Source organism: Heterobasidion irregulare (assembly GCF_000320585.1).
Source record: "Heterobasidion irregulare TC 32-1 unplaced genomic scaffold scaffold_14, whole genome shotgun sequence".
NCBI lineage: Eukaryota > Fungi > Basidiomycota > Agaricomycetes > Russulales > Bondarzewiaceae > Heterobasidion > Heterobasidion irregulare.
The window spans coordinates 385,106-398,555 of NW_009258210.1; the positions used below are offsets into that span (position 1 = coordinate 385,106).

Consider the following 13,450-nt stretch of genomic DNA (forward strand, 5'->3'; position numbering starts at 1 on the left):
AAATGGACGAATGTGCTGTTATGCCGCCTCGAAGTCGGTGGGAATATGATTATGGAGAGGCGGGTGAGAGACGCGGCGCACTGTATATATCGTCGACCGCAGGTAGGGATGCATAGAAAGGTCGCGGTTACGCACATGAGGGTGTACCACGAATCAAATGCAGAGTTTTGGATCAGTTTAAATCCCTGGCTCCGAGGCAGGAGGGAATGGGACTCACTAATGCGAACGTTGGTCCAAGATTTCTGTCGCACAGCACGAATACGACATCGTAGTCCTCGCGCAGGAGGAGCGCAGTTGAAGGGACGCATATCGGCACGCACCAGCAGGCTAAGCAGCGTCCATTGATATAGACCTGAGGCCTCTCCTTGGAACGGTATGGCATAGAGCGCAGAGCATGTGATTATCGACGCGCACCGCAAAAGTCTGTTTTCCGCCATGAGAAACGATAAGAAGTCGAGGGAGGCACAGAAGGTGTCCTTCGAGCTTCGCATTTCAGGTCCAGAAGTCACTTATCAACGTATGAGCATCGTGCGCCGTGCATATTCATGCATCAGAAACCACCTGCGCCCCTAATCTGCTTCTTCGCGCTGCTCTATCTGGTCGAAGAAGACAAGAAGGTGGCGGCGTAGATATGGACGCGTTGGATGGACGATAGTGGAGCGAACTGGGGTCGCGCGCGCAGCGCAGAGCGGAGGAGGCGACGAGGAAGAGGAGAGCTGCGGGTCTGAAAGGGATCGCGGAGTTGTGACGGCCATTACGAACGACACGCCACCGCGTAACACAGTCGTGCAGCATGCACGATGACTGCATGACGCAGCGCCTGACCGCGTCTCTCTCCCTGTCATCTCCCCCATAACCGAGGATCATCGCAAGTGGCGGCCAAGAAGCAACCCACTGATGTAGGGACATGTGTCCCGACCCACGCGCGCTGCAGCCCACTGACGAAACGGTCCGTGTCAGCGCACCTGCTACCCGCCCACCGCCTTTATCAGAATTTACGAAGCTCCCCACAGCGCGCGCTCACTCGTCCCCCGGTCCCCACTGATCCTACGAATCCCTCGAGGCACCTTCCCGGGCACCTCGGTCCACCCTTTTATACCTCACTCGGTCCCGGATCACGATACAAGGACGGGTCACACACGCTGCACACGCCTGCGCACGCGCACCTGCACCTTGCCCTCGCACCTCACATCCTCAGAAAACCCTCGCGTACTGATCCTCGGGATTATCCACCCCAACTACTAACTTGACGAACCGCTGATCCCTGATCCTCGCCGTGCCTAACCACTATCTTGTGTTTGCGTCGCCACCGAAACCCGCGCGGCCAGCCTCCAGGACTCAATCAATATCGCTATCGTCACCGGACAAGTGTAGTACTATTTCCGCAGCATATAAAGACGCGCCCACGCTGCCCACATGCCCGTATTGCAGCTGTACGCCGTGCAGCCGCTCGCGCGCGCCTTCGATCCCCTCATGCGCTACATCGTTGAATTCACGAACCGCGCGGCCTTGTGCGTCACCGCGTTCCTCGCGTCGGCCAGTGTGTTGGGCCCCGGCGCGCAGACCGCGCTGGGGGTGCAGCCCGTCGCGGCGCAGTACTTGCTGGGGTTGGGTGAGCGTTTCATGCATTTATTTATTTGCGTGGATAGCGTGTTGGTCGGGAGGCGGGGGGTGATGCTCAATGGTTGAGGGGCGAACATGTGCGGTGTGGGCGAAGCGAGGGTCCTGGGTGGTCATGAGCGTGATGGAGAGAAGGCCCTCCAGCTTCGTTGTACGGGCGCTTCAAATATCCGAGGTGCTTCCGGCCTAGCAGGGATGGTTCGTGCGGCCGTTTGCCGCACCAGACAATTGGGGTTGGAGTGTCGTTGCTTGGGTCGCACGTGTGCGCGTTCGAAGTTCGAGGGCACGCGTCCTTCTGCACGCGTGCACGTGCCTGTCCCAGTCTGCGAGCGAGCGAGCGTTCGAAAGGATCGTGGACTGTGCACCGCATAACCGTCTCGAGATCAGCCCTCCTGGCAGCCGGTGTCCTTCCCATTTGATTCACGATTCTATTCGACACTCGAGGATCTCTGCCGTGAATCCGGACGCACGCCTTGACAGGCCTCCACGTCGCTGAGTCAAAGTCGCACGAATATTCGATGGAATGCCTAAAAAGTCCAGGACAGGACCGTGGCGGTGGCGCCGCCCCCACCGCCATTACTGCCATTGCTGCGAACAAATTTCGTTTGACGGAAGGCTGTAGAGCAGGGCAGCCTGTAGGCTCGGTTCGGTGCGGCGCGGCGTTTTGCTTTCGGTCGGGCTTCTGGCAGTTGGTTTTATGCTTTATTTGTTCTCGTCTATCAAGCTCTGCGTCCCGAAGACAAACCTTCACTGACTGACGGCGCTTTTGTTACACCTGCGTAGGCATCGGCGACATAACAGGGTGAATGCGGCGTTTATTTTTCTGACCGAGTCACGCGTCTTGACCTCCTTGGCCTGTGTGATTTTACAGCCCGGTGGTGGAAACGAACATGATGGTGTGTTCCCCCTTCTCTCCATTTCGCTTCTGCTTCTCTTCGGTGCTGCGACGTGGGCGCAGCGCTTCGTTTAAGAATAATTGCTCTGGGGGCTCGCGTTGGTGCCTCGGCGTGAAACAGGGCCCTGAGCGGGTTTGACGAAACGAATGAAATCAGGGTTCGACGCGAATTTTCCTTCGTGTCGTGTCATACCCATGCCCGTGTCTTTGGGGTCGCGTCTCTGGTCGTGTCCTTATCATCTGATGTCTACGGAGCCCGTGTTCGCCTAGAAGTTGATGGCGGTGATGGACCCCCAGGGGGTGAGACGGAGAGAGGATGGGGATGGGGGGCTGGCGGACGTCGGGTCCGTGGTGCCCAGTGCATTTATCACGTCCAGAGTGACGCAGCGCGTGCGACGGCCGACCGCAGAAGCCCCTTGCTGCGGCATCCCCTGCCTGCAGGGAGAGCCGATCGTCCAGCCCTTTGGGGCGTCTCGCGGCGCGGAGCGTAGTTTTCGCCTGAGAAGGTTTGGAGCTGTCACGGTGTTTCAGGACGACAGGCGGGAGCGGGAGCGGCGTAGATGCGGTTTGTTCGCGTCGCGTCCTGATCAGGGGGGTCAGCTCGGCGTTCGCTGGAGGCCCCTCTAGCGATGCGGTCGAGGGTGGCCCTCGGTCGTCTCGGTCTCTGCGTGCGGCTGGCCAGTCGAAGGCGGGGGATGCGGCCTTCGCGGGAAGCTCGATGAGACGACGTGGAAGGCGCGAACGTGGAAGAGTTTGCGCGTGGTTTGAGCTGGAGCAATTTTGGTGACGGGGTGCCGGCATGGCATGACTGCAGTTTCGATCCTTGGTTTGGTTTGGACGGATTGCCGTGGGGGATACAGTGATGCTGACCTGATCTTTGGACGTATGCTAGGGCTACGCGTCCCTCGCACAAACGGACACCGGGCTGCATCTGCGACAACGCAGTCGAGCATGGATCGTCGCAGACGCAGCCAACCCCTCCAATCGCTTCGTCTTCATCAACGCTGGTGCGTCTCCCACCCACTCTTCGTTCGCCCCTCAGATCTCTCACCATCGACCCCCGCGGCGTAGACATCGCCATGGGCGACACCGGCATCCGGCGCTCGGTCGTCTCGCAGCTCTCCTCGCTCTATCCAGGCGTGTACTCGAACACGAACGTCGCGCTCGTCAGCACGCACCAGCACTCCGGCGTCGGCGGCTACCTCGAGAACCTCCTCCCCCAGATCACGTCGCTCGGGTACGTCAAGGAGACCGCCGACGCGATCGTTGCGGGCACGGTGCTCGCCGTCCAGCGCGCGCATGCGAGCCTCGCGCCGGGGAAGTTGAGCATCGGGAACACGTCGGTCGTGGACGGGAACATCAACCGCAGCCCGTCGGCGTACCTCGCGAACCCCGCGGCGGAGCGCGCGCTGTACCAGTACGACCAGGACAAGGAGCTTTCGCTGTTGAGGTTTGACGACGCGCAGGGGAACGCGCGCGGGTTTTTGAGCTTTTTTCCGGTCCACGGGACTAGTCTGTACGAGGTGCGCGCCGTTTCTCTGTTCATGCGCGCGACGACTGAGTTTGAGTTTGGCGTGGTGTAGAACAACACGCTCGTCAGCAGCGACAATAAGGGCATGGCGGCGCACTTGTATGAGGGTAAGCAGTGCAACGTCTTATACTGGATCGTTTCGTCATCGTTGTTCCCCGTTCTCTAGCCATGGTCGAGCCTTCTTCGATGCCTGGAAACAACACTTTCGTTGCGGGTTTCACGCAGTCCAACGTCGGCGATACGAGCCCTAACACGTACGTCCATCCACGTTCTTTTTTTGATGTCCTAAGAAGTGCTCAATTTTTCGCCTCTGGTAGGCTCGGCGCGTTTTGTGAGAGCCCCGGTAAATCGTACGACGGAATGCCGTGCGATTTTAACAGCTCAACATGTGGCGGGACCGTCGAAGACTGTCATGGACGGTATGTCGACATCAGAGCCTTGTCGTCGCTCGAAAGGCTGGCGTTGACGTTGGCGCATGCTGCAGGGGCCCTGGATTCCGCACCTCAGATTTCGAGTCCAACAGGATCATTGCGCAGCTGCAAGTGGACGGAGCGAAGACGCTGATGAATAGCCAATTAGCGCCGGTGTCTGGCACTGTTCGGAGCGTCCACACGTATTTGAACATGTGAGTGTAGTGTGTGTCCTCGTTGGAGCCAATTCGAGGCTTTAACTTAAGAATCGAATAGGACGTGGCACTCGTTCACGTTGCCCAATGGCACGACTGTCCAGACATGTCCCCCGGCTATGGGTGAGGAATTATCGGGATCGCCCTGTCATATTGAAGCGAACGTTCTTCCTGCTTTTCACCTTCAGGATACTCGTTTGCGGGCGGAACCACGTAAGAGGGCGCGCATACGGTTCTCCGTCCATCGATTGACATGCGTTCGGACAGCGACGGGCCAGGCGCCTTCGACTTTGTCCAAGGCGACAACTCATCCAAGCCTCAGTGCGTGGCATATCGAGGGAAGAGGATCCGCGCAGCGCTGACAACTTCCACCCCACTCCAGGAACCCGTTCTGGGAGATCGTCAAAGGTGGGTAATTCGCGATGTGCGCTTGGAAGCACTCAAACGAGCATCCCGCCGATCCGCGTCGCGACGCTTTCTGTCCATTCTTTAGGCGTCGTCACTCCCTACCCGCCCGCGGAACAAGTCGCGTGTCAGTATCCGAAGCCGATCTTGCTGGACACGGTACGTCGTCGCAGATATGCACAGTGTGGATGATCGCTTGGGTGCGAACCATTCATGCATCCATGATGGCAGGGCTACGCGAACACACCGTACACCTGGTCCCCGCACACGGTCGACATCCAGATGCTACGCGTCGGCAACGTAGTCATGCTGGTCATGCCTGGCGAACTGACCACCATGTCCGGCCGGCGTATGCGGTATGTCCGCATACCCACCTTCGAGACAGCCGATCATTGAGCCAGTTCCTGCTTTTCTGCAGAAATGCCATTCGAGCGCAGTTGATCGCGAAGGGTGTAATCGGCCAAAACGCGTATGTCGTTATCGCAGGGCCAGCGAACACGTATGCGCATTACGTTGCAACGAAGGAGGAGTATAGCGTGCAGCGGTACGAAGGAGCCTCGACGATCTTCGGACAATGTCAGTTGTGATTTTCCATGCATTATATCCCGCTTTAACGCCATCGCAGGGACCCTCGATGCATATATCGACAAGTATGGCAGCCTGGTGTCATATCTGGCGGATAATACTTCGGGGTCACCTCCATCAGACCCTGCCCCGCCAGATTTAACTGGAAGTGCGATATCACTTCGTGTATGCTGTCTTTTGTGCATCATCGCATCCTGCACAAATTCTGACTTGCTTTCTCTTTTTGCTCTAGACCGGCGTCGTCTTTGACAGCGCGCCGATTGGAAAAAGTTTTGGAGACGTCATTTCGGACGTCAGTTCTTCGGCGTACCACGTCGGAGACACGGTCGCCATCCAATTTGTCGGCGCCAATCCCCGCGTAAGTTGAGCGCCTCCAATAAGCCCGCCGCTATTGCTTACTTAGCACTGGTCTAGAACAACCTACGGCTCGAAGAGACCTTCCTGTCCGTCGATCGACTGGTTGGCGGGACATGGCAGAGATACCGATCCGATTCACACCCATCGACACTGTATCACTGGACGAGGACCAACACGGTGAGACTTGGATTTTCGTCTAATACAGCTGCATGATCTGAACTCATCGGAACTATTGCATCGTCCAGGTGTTGGGTACAAGCTCTGTCAACATTACATGGTAAGTCTACCGGTGCTCGTTGCATTGGCTTAGTTTTTGAATATACTATCGCATAGGACCATCGAGTCTGCCACGCCTAGTAAGTAGCGCTCCCTTTGGTGCGCGACCAAGCGTTGAATGCATTGACTTTCGCAGGCGGCACATATCGCATCCAGTACTTTGGGGATTCTAAACCTCTAATTGGCAGTATCTCCCCATTCACGGGAACGTCGTCAAATTTCACGATTGCTTGAGGATCACGACAGTCATGACAGTATCGATTATATACCAAATTGTAACACTAGTCATATAAACACGATGACTTGTCTTCAACAGCTGTCCTCGTACGACATCCAGGCATGGCTATGTGAGAAGTTGTGCATACTCCCGAACACAGTTCAAGCTACATTGAAGACATCCTCCCGCCCGAGAAGTGGGCCAGTTCTGTCTTGGCTAGACGCAGGCGATCAAGCTTTTCCTGCAGCTTCCTTCGAGCAATACCGATGTCTGAAGGTTCCTGCAACAATCCTTCGCAATAGTCCTTGAAATCAACCCTGTTGAAATTGATCTCTTTCTTCACAGCGGACACGAGGCCTTTGCTCAAACCGCGAAGGAGCTCTTGATCCACAGTCATGGGAACATAATCCACGAAACGTCTGCTCGCAACTGCAAAGGCGTCAAGGAACAGACATAGACACCACTGACAGAACGAACCTTGTAAGTACGCTTGGACCCTGGCCATGACTTCCAACAACTGGTCCTGAGGGCCCTCAGGGAGAATTCTCGTCAGGTCGGCAGGTTCGATGCCGGTGAGCCCCAATCTGCTCAAACCTTTCAGCGTTTGCTCGACACCAGCTTTGGCTTCTGGCGTCACAGTGTCTTTACTATGCAGGTTGTAAGGCTGCATATTGAGCTCCTTTAGGACCTGCTTTCCAGAATATTGCGACCAAAGTTGCCGGTAATACCCAAAAAATTTCTCTTTGTACTGGCTGAAGTAGTGCCTGTTGTCGGTATGAGGCGTCTTTTCGAGGTCCAGGAGGCACTGAACACGGGAGCGTGCGGACTCCTTGCAGCGTTTCAGATGATCGTCGACCGCACGTCTACAATTTTTGGGCACATCAGACTCCATTCGTGAATAAACTTGTCTGAACGCACTGCACGCTATCACATAGATCGCTTTGTCGAAAATTTCCAAAATGCTCTTCTATGATCTTTCTCATATGATCTTTGATCGTGGTGTGGGTATTTTCCACGAGCGAGATTGTTGGAGAGCGCCATTCCCTGATAGCCGAAACTATATAGAAGTCCACCACCGATGTTGGATTGCTATCTGGTAGCCCGCGACCGATAGACCTACCCGAAGTGGTTAGACCGCGCGAAAGAACTGAAATCATGATCTATCTACCTCTCTATGCGGTCTTGGATTTCTTCCATGAAGATGGCCTTTGCACTTAGTCCAGATTCTGGAGGCTCTTCGTCGTCTGACAGTGGCTTTGGAGATAAGTCGACTTCTTCACTCGCCAGAAAATCAGGCGGGGGCAAAGTCTTTGGCGGCTCCCGCGGATCTGGCTTAGCTGATGCCTTCGGTTTTGACTTTGGCTCTATCCACGGGCGGAAGCCCGGCGCCGTACAACGAATCGCTTTCATGAAATGCAATTTCTCCGTGCGAAATACCTGGAAGAAATAGGCATCCTCTTTGATTCCCTCGACGTGCTCCTCCACCTCACGAGCAAAGCGAGTAATCATGTCGTGGATTTCACTGACGGCGTCGTTCGACCGTGCCTTCGGCAAGCATAGAATCTCTTCAGTGGTGTCGCGGATGAGCTGATCGACCTCCTCTATTAGTTGGGGTGTTCTGCACAGACGAGTTGGAAAGATGGTTAGGAGTCAGAGAGGAATTTGCGCACCGCTTCATGGCTAAGTCTGAAAGGACTAAATTCATTTTGCGGACCAAGTTCTTGGAGGTGAGATACAGCCGGTGAGTGGATTCGATACTTTCCCATGGCTCGACTTTCTGGAAGAAGTGTTCCTCGTTAGATCGGGCTTCTTCCCAAGTGATGCCACGTTCCATTTCGGAGGCATTGGGTTGTTTAACGCAATACCAATTGTGCTTCAGCGGCTCTTCTTCGTTACGAATGTACCGCGTCCATAAGTCCTCGCTTCTTGGGGCAATTCGATCGGGTTTTGTCAAGACACCTGGGGTATAGCGATGAGAAACCTCGACAGTCACTACAAGCACGAAAGCCCTACCAATAGTTCTGTTGCCCTGAGGATCGTACTTTCGGGCCAAGTCATGTGCCCCTTGTGTAGCAAAATCAACTGTAGTCTAAGTCAGGCATCTGTCATAGGACTCAGTCATATGACGAACCTTCGCAGTTCATGGTCAGTATGATGATGCAAGTAGGCTTGCTGATGTACCCCTTGACGAGCTCCGTGATGAGAGAGATGTCTGACTGTCTTCCTCGAGACCCCACGTTTTGTATCAGACCTATAGAAACGGAGATGAGTTGAGGAGCAGCATACATCTGTGGCGAGGAAGTCAATACCAGGAAGGTCGACAAAGGAGAGATCTGTCAATTTTGGGCCCGTGATTGAGAGAGAAACGACGCCTCTCGAAAAGGTAAGTTCGGGGCCATGATCATGAGCAATAGACCCATGCAGGAAATCCTGAGAAATTTTGGACGGGTTTAATATGGCGTTTTGCGCCCTACGGACACGATCTTCAACCAAGCTCGGGTCGAAAATCGTCTCGCCGAATAGTTCATGATGGGGTTGTCCCAAATCCCTCCCATCTGATCCGGATATGAAACGCAACGTTACCGTGCATCTCCATGGTTGATCGCTAAAGCTCAGACGGCACTCCGTGGGACACCTGATACGAAGCGATGGATGATAGAAATACATGTATAGATCAAGAAATCTACCTTGTGCAAGTACCGGCCCCGCGTGGAAGCTTTATACCCGAGATCGCCTCAATCAAGGACGATTTGCCCGAGCTTTGGGAGCCAATAACTGCCATGAGCGGAATATTCAGGTCTCCCATGTCCTGTACTCTAGTGGAAGGACATGATAGATATTACTGGGGTATACCACGAGAAATAGGTTGAACGCCATACCCCACATCTTGCAAACGATTCATTAGGTCGATCAGCTTCCGCCGTTGACCCGTCAGGGTTGGGTCCGATATTAACATGGACGGACTCTCTACAGCTGTGGCTGTCAAACTATCAGCATCTTTGCTGAGCAGCATCGTTGAGATCTATGGAGAGGAAAACACTGTGCACTGACAAGACAAGAAGACGAGAGGCCTAATGCTCACGACTTATAATTGACCTGGAGGATAAGGACGCAACACTCGCAGTGCGCAGTGTCAAGTCACGAGATTGTAGAAGATGAAGAAGCGGCTGCGCAGTGAGCGCTATGAGCCTTCTTGCCCAACAAGGTGACGCTGATGCTGAGAGAAATGATAAGTCAATATACAAGTGAATGCCGGTTCAAAATGACCTTGGTTGGGCCGTAGCACAGTACATACCCATTGTCCTCCTCAGGCAGTTCCAGAATCATCGCAGACATCGCAGCAGCATGGCGATGGAGAGCTCAAGAAGCCAAGGAGGAAGTGTTTTTACTGCTAAACGCTTGCTGCGCAGTGCGCACTGGAACAAAATCGCTCACATGAGCAAGATATGAGTTATCCAAAAATAATCACACATCTAGGCCTTGCTGCATCTCCCGCGATTGATCGCTGCCTCGCTACTCAATGCGAGGCTGGGATCCGTGAACGATAAGAAGGCAGTCTGTATTAGCTCGGTATTGAACCCAGAAGAAAAAATCCAGTTGGATCACAAAAGCCATTTCAATTACATAATTGGTAAGCGTTGAAGCGGAAGGATGATCGAGTACAGCGCCCTGTGTCAGATCCCCAGCTGTTGCCCATATACTTCTGCGTTCTTTTTTTTTTGACCTTTTGACTCTGGGGAGAGGTATCATATCATCCAGCATGGACCCTTTTGAAGTAAGGATGCAATTCCTTACCCTGCTACGGAGGCTGAATGCGTTAGTTGGTCGTTTGCAGTCCGCGAGCAGTTTGGAGTCTGAATAACCTACCAGCTCCCAACAGTCCATTCAAAAAGTCGTAGGATATGCCCTCAAATATTATTCTCGATGCGGGGAGGACTTGTGGGACTGCATAGTGGAAGAATGCCAAAAAGTCCGTACTTTCACTCCTTTTGTCTCTTCTCCTGTGACGGCCATGGGCAGGGTTCTATCAACAATCGTATCAACATCCTCTACTTTCTCGATTCTCTTTGCGAGACGTCGCTTCTAGCAAAGACGCATCCGACCTCCCAAAGCTCAGACAAGTCTTCAAATAACTGCTTTTACGTAGACTATGTGTCGCGAGACTTGGGCAAGATCATCGAATATGTCGTACCCGAAGGGAGACAAGGCCTCCCTAATATGATGAGTACCAAACAGGTATATTCACTCGCCGCACACTATACACTCATCTGATTCGGGCACACAGATACTTGAAAGCTGGCGTAGCAAGCGTATAATAGACCCTCAAATCGTTGACAGTGCCATGACTTCACTCGATGACCGTAACGCACCCACAAACTCCCCTCCTCACTCCATACCCTCGCCATTAGCCTCTCATTCATCTGATCCTGCTCCTCTCCCTCGCCATGAAGTGTTCAAACGCATTGAGGAAGACAGAGAGCGACACAAGCGTCTTCGAGAGCGTCGATGGGTGCAGCCTGTATCACATGCGCCAAGAATCCACCAGTTGGCATCCTTCATGCCTCTGACAGATGACGGAGACGGAGAAGACGAATTGACTATGGACATAGAATTTGAGAATGAGTGGGAGACGACGAGCGATTGGAACGAAGATGATGATGATGCGGTCGGAGAAGAGAATGAGTTGTGTTTTCCTGGGGAGGGCGAGGCGCCAATGGACTTGTCGTAGTTCGGTGAGCGTCGCTATGGTTGTTCACCGTTATCGTCTAACAACTCCCACCTAGGCTGATGTCTATTGTGTCCTTGTATGGTTACATTATCGACCGTGGCTGTCCAAGTACACTATGATTTGTATGCTGGGTGAGATGTTAGAGTGATTCTATCTCTTGTACTTTTCTAAGTCAGCTTGGTCCACGCTGTTTCTTCACGAATTTGTGGGTGTTGAGTTAGCCGGTGCACATGTATCAAGTGAACCATCCTTGCGATGTTTCACACCGTATCGCCTGTACTGAAGCACGAGGGGTCCTCGTGTGGCCTCGTGTGGCAGGGAGTCATGTACACGATCGATTGGGCATCAATTGGTGATCCGTAGTGCAACCTTGCAATGCTGCAGCGCAACTCCCCGAATCACCACCACCCATCCCATCGTACACCTTAAAGCTTGAAGGTGAGTGTTGTCTCTCCGTGCTGCTACTTGTGAATCGAGCTTCTGGTAAAAGACAACGAACTTTGGCAGTACAATCTATTCATCATCTGCTTGAGCTCAATCTGAAGACCTTCATCGACCTGTCGTCCAATATCTGTCCTGAATACCGTAACAAACCGTTGTTGGCCATTATACTCCATGAAGAAAAACTCATCAGTTATACCGGCCGGTGCGGAGAAGACCGCTGCCGAATTGAACGAAGTCTCTACAATCTCTGACACAGACGACATATTGGATGAAACAGCCCAACGCGCACAAAAGCATGACAGATTTTTCTTCGAGGATGGGAACGTCATTTTCTTGGTATGCATCATGTATACTTGCCGTGGCATCGATCTGATACACGTTCAGGTCCAAAGCACACTTTACTGTGTTCACCAGTACTTCTTCACACGAGACTCGTCCTACTTTTCAATTCATCTCCTTCCTCTACACTTCGACACGGCCAAGAAATTCCACAAGGCTGATATTTTGAAGACAGTCATCAACATCGATGACATCGAAAGCCGTGATTTTGATGCCTTTTTATCAATCTTGTATCCCACGTAAGTTTTCAGTCGTGTGCCGTAAACTAGTGGCTAAACGGCCACATTGATTCATTTGCCAGGGATTTTGACGAGCCTGACGTCTGCACCGTCGAGGGATGGGCTTCTGTTCTTCATCTCGCTAACATGTGGAGCTTCAATTCCATCCGCAGGCTTGCCATCACGCGATTGACTGGCTTAGCATCACCTGTCGACAAGCTTGTTTATGGGAACAAATATGCCGTTGGTGAATGGCTTGTCCCTGCTTACGTTTCTCTGTGTCAAAGGCAGGAAGTGCTTAGTTTCGAAGAAGGCCGCAGACTGTCCTCCGACGATATAATCCTCATCATGACAATCCGCGAATCCATCCGAGAGAATCCCCGTGGCTCACCAACACGCTCTCACGGCAGTGGTAGCACCATGAAGCTTTCATCAGAGGAAGTAGCACATCGGGTGCAGGACTTGATTTCAAAATCCCTGCAAACCGACACACCATGTTCTCTGTTGGCTGGAGCGTCACCACTCAGATCGGAACCCTTGGCGCTTCAGTCTGAGCGCTCCAAAGTTGGTCTCCAATCAATATCTTCTCAAATGCCAGTGGATCCGGCAAGCGCGAATGCGCCTCCTTCGGTAAACAATAAGGTAGACAACAAGCAGTCTCATACCCAAGAAACCAAGGGCGCTGGGGTGCATGCTCAGACCTATCCGAAGCAGCCGCCCGTAGATGTGAAGATGATTGCTCCTGATGCTATAACTACGTCATCAAAAGAGAATATCATCATCGCCCCTCCAAAATATGATAACCAACCCCTTCCCAAAGATGCGATAGACACCAAAGATGACCGCAATAGGGCAGTCCGACCGAGTCCTTGGGCAAAGAAGGCGGATCCACATAGCTGGGGCCCTCCCCGACCGAGTCCTTGGGCAAAGAAAGGGTCTTTTGAAGCAGATGTAATTGAATCTATCTAATGGTTACAGGTCCATGCCGCTATGGAAGTCCTGACGACTCAAACAGTCAATTGTACTCACTCTATTGTATCAGTGGTTGTGCTGTTAGTTTATTGGCCCTCTCATGTACAATGAAACGTGCGCTTGCCCTTCTCTTTTGCGACCATTTCTCCGACTACATTTACGGTGAGAGTGTACTCATAATATATCATCGAGATTTTGGGCCTCGGTCACCATCAAGATATGTAGTTCATCCAGGCT

At 53.0% G+C, this 13,450-nt stretch overlaps 4 protein-coding genes across 4 annotated transcripts; 3 read left to right on the forward strand and 1 right to left on the reverse strand.

Moving 5' to 3' along the window:
* Nucleotides 1–848: 848 nt before the first annotated feature.
* On the forward strand, nucleotides 849–7,705 carry HETIRDRAFT_391411 (uncharacterized protein). Its single transcript, XM_009554930.1, has 25 exons — nucleotides 849–1,612; nucleotides 2,404–2,422; nucleotides 2,492–2,516; nucleotides 3,408–3,522; nucleotides 3,587–4,038; nucleotides 4,099–4,153; nucleotides 4,213–4,300; nucleotides 4,364–4,465; nucleotides 4,531–4,671; nucleotides 4,733–4,794; nucleotides 4,860–4,884; nucleotides 4,939–4,992; nucleotides 5,054–5,079; nucleotides 5,165–5,235; nucleotides 5,308–5,432; nucleotides 5,495–5,652; nucleotides 5,702–5,826; nucleotides 5,894–6,019; nucleotides 6,076–6,195; nucleotides 6,264–6,295; nucleotides 6,352–6,374; nucleotides 6,431–6,940; nucleotides 6,989–7,374; nucleotides 7,430–7,627; nucleotides 7,680–7,705. Exons 1-22 carry the CDS (start codon nucleotides 1,417–1,419, stop codon nucleotides 6,526–6,528), a joined length of 2,238 nt encoding a protein of 745 aa, XP_009553225.1. The 5' UTR covers nucleotides 849–1,416; the 3' UTR covers nucleotides 6,529–6,940; nucleotides 6,989–7,374; nucleotides 7,430–7,627; nucleotides 7,680–7,705.
* On the reverse strand, nucleotides 6,542–9,649 carry HETIRDRAFT_391413 (uncharacterized protein). Its single transcript, XM_009554931.1, has 11 exons — nucleotides 9,563–9,649; nucleotides 9,391–9,490; nucleotides 9,199–9,327; nucleotides 8,821–9,146; nucleotides 8,643–8,762; nucleotides 8,525–8,593; nucleotides 8,182–8,470; nucleotides 7,680–8,129; nucleotides 7,430–7,627; nucleotides 6,989–7,374; nucleotides 6,542–6,940 (listed from the first exon to the last, which is right to left on the reverse strand). The coding sequence occupies exons 2-11, from the start codon at nucleotides 9,465–9,467 to the stop codon at nucleotides 6,678–6,680; spliced, it is 2,307 nt and encodes a 768-aa protein (XP_009553226.1). The 5' UTR covers nucleotides 9,468–9,490; nucleotides 9,563–9,649; the 3' UTR covers nucleotides 6,542–6,677.
* Nucleotides 9,650–10,292: 643 nt separating this feature from the next.
* Nucleotides 10,293–11,240, forward strand: HETIRDRAFT_332414 (uncharacterized protein; the record flags this gene model as incomplete). The annotated part of the gene is made up of 4 exons (XM_009554932.1): nucleotides 10,293–10,327; nucleotides 10,382–10,481; nucleotides 10,532–10,747; nucleotides 10,797–11,240. 4 exons carry the CDS (start codon nucleotides 10,293–10,295, stop codon nucleotides 11,238–11,240), a joined length of 795 nt encoding a protein of 264 aa, XP_009553227.1.
* A 960-nt stretch (nucleotides 11,241–12,200) lies between these two features.
* On the forward strand, nucleotides 12,201–12,613 carry HETIRDRAFT_247322 (uncharacterized protein; the record flags this gene model as incomplete). Its single annotated transcript, XM_009554933.1, has 2 exons — nucleotides 12,201–12,262; nucleotides 12,325–12,613. Coding segments are annotated over 2 exons (351 nt in total), but the record flags the coding sequence as incomplete, so codon positions are not given.
* Nucleotides 12,614–13,450: the final 837 nt, after the last annotated feature.